This window comes from Zea mays, chromosome 6 (assembly GCF_902167145.1).
Source record: "Zea mays cultivar B73 chromosome 6, Zm-B73-REFERENCE-NAM-5.0, whole genome shotgun sequence".
Classification (NCBI taxonomy): domain Eukaryota; kingdom Viridiplantae; phylum Streptophyta; class Magnoliopsida; order Poales; family Poaceae; genus Zea; species Zea mays.
In genome coordinates, this window is record NC_050101.1 from 64,693,480 (window position 1) to 64,702,563 (window position 9,084).

A 9,084-nucleotide genomic window follows, 5' to 3' on the forward strand; every position below is an offset into this window, starting at 1 on the left:
TAGGAGGAAAACAAACACACCCATAGTTGCTTTGCACAAGCTTCATCGTCTTCTTTTGTTAACTTGTTTAACTTGTTACAAATGCAATACCATCTTGCGGGCGTGTTCGTTCCAGCTATATAACTGAGGAGAAGCAGCACAAGTGCTTACCATTAGCTTACAAGTTCCAAATCCATGGTTGCTATGCTCAGACTGAGTTGAACAGTATATTGTGAGGTAAACCAGTATAATTTCAGTAATCACAGCAGACGCGGTTTATATTCATCATCCCTTTTTTTGGCTTTCTTATACGGTCTATGATTGAAGCGGAGTTGAGTTAATACAGGTCATTCCGAAGTACTCGCAACGCAGTATAGAAGTATTCATCATCCCCCATGTTGATGCATCAAAATCTGTTTCTCGAGAGAGAGTTGGCCCAGACATTCTTCTTTCCAAAAAGTGACTGAGATCTACCCAAATAAGTTGGCGACTTTCTTTCCCTTCCCAGGGATGAATACATGCCCAACAGCACCAGTTTCTTCAAGCTATTAAGTTGCATTGAATGCATCAAAATCTGTTGCAATTCACTCTTAACACAAACAACACAGCCATCATCAAAATTCATACAGGTCACAACAATGTACAGCTACATCTACTAACTCATGGGTGTATATATATATGACAGTGGTACCAGATCAAACATGTACGTACTCACATCTCCACATCCTTCGCATCGTGCGTTTAAACAAATGAAGGCCCATGTTAGCACACCCAGTGTATATGCGGTTCTACACTCTTCAGCGATAGAAGCTGGCTTTTGGACAAAGCTTTTCTACAGATCCATCTGCTGGACCATCTACTGCCCGTAGCTTGATCTCATATAGCTTTGGCCACAGTTTCCCTGTCACTGCAAGTACCGTACCAAAAAAGGCTCATCAGATCAAATTTCAGCTCAAGGCCACTTATCACCAAAAATGATTTTAAAAAAAAGAGTGTTCACTGGGAATAATTAAAGCTCACCAAATAATCTGTGCCTTCTTTCATCCCAAGCTATCCCGTTTAAGACGTCAATATTCTGGAACAAAGCATATTTCATTCAGGGCACCATATAATTTCTCCTATATATTTGGAATTTTCGTAATGATGGAACTGTTTACTTGTTTCATCCCGTTTCCCCTACAAAACTACCATGCAGTACAGAACAAACTGGAGTTTTTATTTTTTTTGCAAATGGTGTTATGGAGTGAGGGTAATATAAAAACACAACATAAAGAAGAAAAAAAAACGCCTACCGTGTTGCCTGAGTTCCACAACTGCCGCCTGCAGGATTACAACAGCACAAACATCAATGCTCTGACGTGGGAACACTGATACTGGTATAAGTGTATTGCTTAAAATAAAAATAAAGCATACCTCAGCTCATGAAGAAAGATCCAACCCACCACTAGGCCATCTTCAGGGGACACTCTAGCTATGCAATCTGTCTGCGTATCACAGCTTTCAAAACTCAGATGCCCAAGGTCACACATTGTAGAAAATTACAAGGTATTATCTCTCCGTAAATTGGCAAATCATATATTAGTAGGTTCCAGCAAATATTACACAGCAAAGGACTTGGCAACAGGTAGAGAGAAAATTGGGTATAGGAAATCCATAAGGCCTTATTCGGTTAATCCCGTTACCTATGGATTGGATGGTTTGAAAAAAAAATTAAGAAGAAATTTGACTTGCTTGGGATTTAAACTCACCCAATCCCACTCAATTCACATGGATTGAGAGCTAACCAAACAAGCCCTAAGATGGCTAGTTATCATGAAAAAACAGAGTGCATTGTAGTCAGGATCAACCTATTTGGCATCAATAAACCACATGGAGAGCCTCAAACAGTGAAACTTGGTCACTTTGAAGAAAGTTGAGGCACACACAACACAAATAATAACCGGTGAAGCCTTTAAACTCATTCACATTTGGTCTAGGTCGGACATTCAAGGTGAGAACAACTAACATCATGGTGCCACTACGATACTAATGGAAGATAAAGATATAGTGGTCCTCAACAAATGCAGTGTGGGTCTATTTGGTTGTCTGTCTCCTTATCCAGGCTCCCAAGTGCAACTTGTCTCTGATCGGTTACTTGCATAAGCCACTATTGATGCTAGCACTCTCAAAGCAGGCTCAGCTTGAATCCACACTGCAGTCTTGTTGCACCCACTCTGCAGCATCTCAGGTTCTCATCCTCTCACTCATTGCCTTGGTGCCGGACGCCAAGAACCAAGCGGCGTTTGGCAGAATTGCACGCGAAGTCAGACAATGCCAAACTGCGGGTGGCCATGGTGCGCCACAATGCCTAGGTGGAGGAGATCCGACCCGCGCAGCACGCCGCTGTCGAGTAGCCCTACTCCGGCAAGCCCTGAGCTAGGCGAATCCTTCTCACCTCTCATTTCAAACTCCACCCTGCTATATGCACGATCTGCTGGCCATAGCCTAAGTGAGAGAATGTGTAGCCTATCGGCCTGTCGAGTAGCCCTACACCTTATGCATCAACATGGATTTGACTATTTAAGGGTGGCTGACAATGGGAAACCGCTATGAAGAAGATCCCAGATGGCCTCATGTATGAAAGGTCCACACCAATTAGGCAGATCGGCCCATTTGGCATTCACAACTGTGGGGGTGTTGGTTTCACTCAAAGATGCTCCAAGACTAGGGCGGAGCTAGATCAAATTCGAGGGATACGCTTGCCTTGTGGGTGTATAGATTTTTATTGTGACAGTGCGGATATATGACGAAAACTGGTCACAATCACCGTTTTTCATTTTGTCATGGGTGCTGCCGCATGGCCCCACCCACACCCATATACATGGCTCTGCCCCTGTCCATGACAGGTTGCCTTCACTAATATGCTGTAGCGACATCCGATAAGGCAAGGCTCGCTTGCAGTTGTAGCTTGGACAAAAAAAAACGGTCAGACAAACGTGGAGGGTATTAACGGTACAAACCCGGTGGAAGCAGACCAGATGCACGAATCGGGCACTGAGGGTATTAATGTAGCAGTGGAAGTGGACCAGATGCCCGACAAACATGAGTCGGGTGCAGAGGGTATATTTATAGTTTGTAACAGATTTTTAGATGGTGTTAGACAAATCTATAAATGTTTGACTTCCGACTCGTGTGGTAGTGGGCAAATGAAATTAGCAAAGTTTTGCTAGGCGCTAGGCGGAATCTAGGCGATGACCCTTAGCCTAGGGACTAGTCCAGCCTAGGCTTGCCTAGGCGATGCTAGGCGTTTTTCTAGGCGTTTTGCCAACTTATATAATAATATATACATTTATAGATAAAAAAAATAGGGAAGGACCAGTAGACATACAACCGTGTAGGAGAGAAGCAAGCAGTGGGAGAGAAGCAAACATGAGAGGAGAGAAGCAGGGGTCCAGCGTCCGGTAGGGGTCCGGCGTCAGCCGTGCTGGAGAGAAGCTGCAGCCGCGTCTTCAGCGTCCGGTGGAGCTGCAGCCGCGTCTCTGGCGTCAGCCGTGCAGGAGAGAAGGGAAAAGCAAGCGTCGAAAGGGGAAGAACTGAAGAAGCAAGCAGGCACTTTTCAACCGCAAACCCTAGACCCTATCCCGCGCGCGCGCCACCCTTTTCCCTCCCACGCGCGCGTCGCATTTTTCCCTCCCGCACGCGCCGCATTTTTCCCTCCCGCGCGCGCCCCTTTCCCGCGCGCTATTTCCCGCTCGCGTGCGCGGCGCGCGCGTAGCTCGCCTAAGCGCCGCCTGAGCTCCTGGGCGCCGCTGAGTCGCCGCGGAATCGCCGCCCGGCGCCGCCTAGGCGCTCCAATCGCCTAGGGGCCCGCCTACCCCCCTAGTCCAGGCGGGAGGCCGTAGCCTAGAGACTAGGCGCGCCTAGGCGCGTCGTAGGCGACGATTTTCAAAACCCTGGAAATTAGGCATGCATATGGCCACATGCATTCTCAAGGTCCAAGAATGTCGGGGAGGAGATCCCTGAGAAAATGCTAGATTGGATATCCAATATTAGACCTTTATGAAGGCTACCATAATGCGAGCAACTAATCAGACACTATATAGTTACACTAAGATACTTCATAGTAAGATATGTTAGCTAGGAGGAACTACATCTAACCTGCCAGACATTTGCCCAGACTTCACCATCTATATATTCCAGCTCATTAAGATAGGGGACTTGATTACCGTGATACTTGACAGTCACCACTTTCATGACTGCATGAAAAAAATTGGTCAGCATAAAAGAAAAAGAAATTTAAACCCTAATAGAATATCAAGCAGAAAGAATAGTAACCTTCAAGTGACTTTGAATCCAGCTTATACAGCATTGAGGTGCCATCACTGCCAAAAAGAACTTTTCCATCAGTCGCCAGACCCCAACCATCTCGCATTTTATGGGTAAAACTCGTGCACTGCATATTCAGTATATAGGAAATTAACAACAACAACATAATCATGCACCAAAAGTAAACTGGTGAGCAAATAAAAGTTCAAGAGATATCGGTAATGCCAAGCAATTATACACCCAGCCCTCACAAGAAAAGCACCATCATGAAAAAAAGAAAAGCTGATACCCAAATTAAGTGGGATTTTAGAATTGTTATCCAGGGTTTAGAACAATAGGTCTGTGTGATTGACGTAAGCATAGACACAGGGCGGCAGCATACTTTGGAGAAGTTATGCCGGTCATATATAAACCCGTCGTTCTTCAACCAGGTAACCTGAAACAATCTACAGAGTGAAATAAATGAAAATGAAATATGGTATGAATAGGGAAGATACAAACAAAGTAAGCCCATGCCAGTTATCTCCGAGAAAGGGATTGGCATGTGAGGTGGTTATGCACCTGTCACCAAGAAGAGTTAAACCTTCTCCAAACACATCTCCGTCCATTTGGTGGTTAACCAAAACCTAAGAAATGGCGAATTGCAAATCAAGCTTTAAGGGAAGCTTAGTAAAATAATCAGGTGATGAGTGAGTGAACAAAGAGCGTCGCAAGCACGAGACATGTGACGATAAACATGAATGAGCATGGAAGTTAAGCATACTTTTCCGGTCTGAAGCTCAACCTTTCGAACTGAAGACTGTTGAGAAACCAAAAGCAGAGACATTTAGTGGGATGCAAATGTAGGATGGGCAGAGGACTGTTTGTTGCGCACGGTAGAAGCGAACATTACCCTGCCGTAGAGGCCAGTGGACTCGAAAAGCGTGTCATTTCCCGCGTACAAGATACCCTACATCCGAAGCACAGAGAAATAACTAAGAATGCATCGAACAAACAAGAATTGAGAAAATATGGTGTCCTTTTTGTACACGCGCTCATCAAGAAGGGAAGGCGACGACAAGTAATAACTAGTACCACAGGAAGCGAATTCCCCCCTCCTTATTTGTGATGTGGTTGAGATCAGATCTCGCATCAGGAAGAAAGAAGAGAAGAGAAGAGAAGAGAGGCACATATAGATAATACCTGGGTGAAGGCGGCCGGGTCGTGAGGGTACTCGCGCACCAGGTCGAAGGAGAAGAACCTGGTGGAAACAGCTGGGTGGGAGAGGAGGGCGGCCGGCGGGGACCCTGCTCGCCTGGTGGCGTAGGCGGCGGCGAGGAGGAGAAACGCGGCCAGCGCGACGGCGCCTGCGATGACCGGGCCCCGGAGGTAGAGAGGCTTAGGGGGCGCGGGAACCGGCGCGGGGACGGAGACGGAGGAGGCAGGTGTCATGGCGCGACGGTGGTGATGCGGCGGCGGCGGCCTCCGTCGGGAGCCAACGGACATCAGGGGCAGACAGTTGAAAAAGTCAACGTGTCCACGCCCACCCGTGACCCGCCTACACTTGCCTTCCTTTATTTTTTTCCATCCTGTTTCTTTTTTCCCTCCAAATCACATGCATATTTTTCTATACAAAAACGAAACATATAGTCATTAATTTAATGGGGTGATTGTTTTTTTCTCTAGAATGTGACGTCATCCTGTGTTGTCTTTCCATCGCAACAGCAAGTTCCCTTCACTTTAATCGTTAAGTTAGACTTTAGTTCATATTTTACTTGACTTTAATCCATACCAACTTATATTGTTTGTATAGTATTTTGTCTCTATAAATTGTAGCTACAACAGTTCAAACAATTGACTTTAAATTGAAGCGATCAGCTGAGTTTTTTCTAACCAAGGGTTCGTTCATTCTAATTTCTACCCAACTTCACCCTTGTCATTTTCATCGTCGTATTCTATTCTTTAATGTACTACGTGCAATTTAATTGATAGAGTGTAACCTTTGTTTCTACTTCATGTGACGTAAATATTTCTTCAACCCAAAACCATGCATTTGACATGGGAAACGGTTAATGTTTATATATTGTTACCCCTAATTATTCAAACTATATATGACTATATGAATTAATATAAGGACATAAAATATAGTTTTGTACTACCTCCATTCACAAATATATGACACCATTAACTTTTTTTGAAAACTTTGCCCACTCGTATTATTCAATATATTTATTCAAAAATGTAAAATTTTAAATCAAGCACAAACTACCTTGAATAATAAAACAAATCACAACAAAGAAAATAATAATTTATTATTTTTTGAATAAATGAGTGGTCAAAGTTTTTTTTAAAAAAAAGTCAACGGTGTAATATATTTATGAACGGATGGAGTATTTAAAGTACATTTAAAATGGTATTTATTTTTTATTAGCAAACAACACATGACTTATATTGTGATACACACTAAGAGCATCTCCAAGTGTTGGCGTTTCGGACCCGCGAGGACCCTTAACCGACTAGTGAATTTGTCGCTGCGTGTCCCTGCCTAGATGGATTGATGCAAGATGGAACACAAGAGGGAGGATGAGGCTTATGTTATCTTGCACCGGGGTGCTCGTAGTAGGGGTTACAAGCGTCGCAAGAGAGAGAGAGGGTCTGGCCCTGAGGTGAGCTGTCTGAGTTAGCCTCCTCTGCGTTTCTCCCACTCTGCCTGCCTCTGCTCGTCTTTTTTCCGCCCCCCTTAGGAAGGCCCTGGACATCCCCTTAGGAAGGCCCTGGACATCCCCTTTTATAGATACAAGGAGATGGCCCAGCTGTACAACGGGGGTGTAGCTATGTGCTAACGTGGTCGTCGGAGAAGTGCTTAAGCCCTTTAGAAGCGCAGCTGGCAGTGCGGCATAGATCCTGCTGACGTTTCCTTGCTTCCGTAGGGAGCTGAGAACCATCGACGTCATGGACGCACGCGGGGAACCATCATTACCTGTTACCGGAGTAATCTAGATGGGACACCGGTCTTGTTCCTTTGTAGCCTAAGGCAGCTAGCTAGGGGTAGAGTAATGATGTATCCCCAGTGGCGCGGTCGGTCCGAGGCCCGAGGTCGGCGAGGCGGAGACCTTCTCCCGAGGCCGAGGCTGAGGCCGAGGCCTGAGGTCGGGCGAGGCGGAGCTCCTTGTTGCGTCCGAGGCTGAACTCGGGGGAGGTCATGACTCAGTTTTACCCTGGTGGTTGGCACAGTAGTCGGAACGGGGTGAATAGTGTTGTTTTCCTGTCAGAACGATCAGTAAAGGGGCGAAGTGACTGCGGTCACTTTGACCTTGCCGACTGAGGCGCGCCTGTCAGGATAAGGTGTCAGGCGATCCCCGCATTAAATGCGCATACGATACGGTCGGTTGGTGAGGCGATTTGGCCGAGGTCGCTGCACGACAAAGTTTGTCCGAGCTTGGCTTCGGGCGAGTCGAGGGTGCGCCCACTGCCTGAGGATGCCCTCGGGCGAGGTGTGAATCCGTTCGGGACTACTGTTCTTGCCCGAGGCTGGGCTCGGATGAGATCGCGTCCCTTGGTAGACGAGGCCTTGACTTGAACCGTGCCTATCAGTCTTTACGGTCTGTTTTGAGGATGTTTTCCAGCCATGTTAAGGAGTATTGGGGGTACCCCTAATTACGGTACCCGACAGTAGCCCCCGAGCCTCGAAGGGAGTGTAGGTACTCGCTTGGAGGTTCTGCCGGATTTCTTACAAGGGGACCAGCCTTTCTCGGTTATATTTTGTTCCGATGGGTGCGCGCGAGCGCAACCGTCGGGTGTAGCCCCCGAGGCCTCGGAGGAGTGGTTTGACTCCTCTGAGGTCTTAATTCTTTTTGTGATGACTCGGTCAGCCTTGTTGTTCCCTCATGCGGCCTTGCCGTAGCCCGGGTGCATGGTCAGGCTCCAAGTTTTTAAGCTGGTTTGTTGACGTGGTCAACAGTTTGGCCGTAGCCTGGTGCGAGAGCAGCCCCCGAGCCTCTGCACGGACCGTCTCGACTTTTATTGTACGCCCCTTCGTCGCCTTTCCGCAAGGAGGAAGGGGGGAAAGCGCCATGTTACCCTCGGAGGGCACCGAACACGGTGTTTCCAGTGAGTTGCTATCGGGTGATCCGAGTGGACGCCCGAGCCCCATTCGATAAGGGTCGGCTAGTGGCCCAGAGCCGCGCTCTAAAAGTACCTGCAGGTGATTTGCTAGACCCGGACCCATTTGATAGGGTCCGAGGGCTCGGTGCCTCCCTCCGGTGGGATTCCATTACAAATCGTTCCCGCTGGTCTCGGAAATGTCCTAGGGTACATCGGGAGCGTAGCCCGAGCCTCGGCCATGTAACGGACGTACCCAGGGTCATCCCTGACTCTGCATGCTCTGGGGCGGCTGTCGAACCCTTCCGAGGGGCCAGCCCTCGAACCCCTGATCAGTAAAGGGCTCGGAGCCCGAGTGCTCTAGGGCGGTTGCCGAGCCTCGCAGGGCGCAACCTTCGAACCCCTGATCAGTAGGAGGGCTCGGGGCCCGCTTCCTTCGCTGAGAAGGATCCTTTTTCGAAATATCCCCTTTCCCGATCCCTGTGGCAAGAGAGAGAGAGAGGGAAAGAAAAAAGGATATAAATTTAAATAATGTGGCACACCTTTTTTGACGCGGTCATCATGACGGAGGTGAAACGGCGCCCGCTTCGCCTGCCAAAGGTGTCGCTTGCCCTGCCAAGGAGTTAATGCGACGGGACAGGCGATTCGCGGGGCATCTGTTGCGCGTGCGCGAGTCGTTCGAGGAACAGAAAAACCGTTTCACCTTCGAGTTTGAATTTC

The 9,084-nt window shown here is 47.6% G+C and overlaps 1 protein-coding gene across 1 annotated transcript; it reads right to left on the reverse strand.

Moving 5' to 3' along the window:
- Positions 1-514: 514 nt before the first annotated feature.
- Positions 515-5,810, reverse strand: LOC100284588 (glutamine cyclotransferase). The gene is made up of 11 exons (NM_001157483.2): positions 5,467-5,810; positions 5,177-5,233; positions 5,048-5,083; positions 4,846-4,910; positions 4,667-4,730; positions 4,294-4,411; positions 4,117-4,214; positions 1,393-1,463; positions 1,272-1,299; positions 1,000-1,054; positions 515-886 (listed from the first exon to the last, which is right to left on the reverse strand). Exons 1-11 carry the CDS (start codon positions 5,767-5,769, stop codon positions 777-779), a joined length of 1,005 nt encoding a protein of 334 aa, NP_001150955.2. The 5' UTR covers positions 5,770-5,810; the 3' UTR covers positions 515-776.
- Between the last annotated feature and the right edge of the window lie 3,274 nt (positions 5,811-9,084).

Coding starts and splice junctions, on each gene's coding strand:
- LOC100284588 (NM_001157483.2), bottom strand. CDS start 5,769: ATGTCCGTTGGCTCCCGACGGAGGCCGCCGCCGCCGCATCACCACCGT. Junction 5,234..5,466: donor ACCCGGCCGCCTTCACCCAG/GTATTATCTATA, acceptor CTTCGGATGTAG/GGTATCTTGTACGCGGGAAA. Junction 4,731..4,845: donor TTAACTCTTCTTGGTGACAG/GTGCATAACCAC, acceptor TTCACTCTGTAG/ATTGTTTCAGGTTACCTGGT.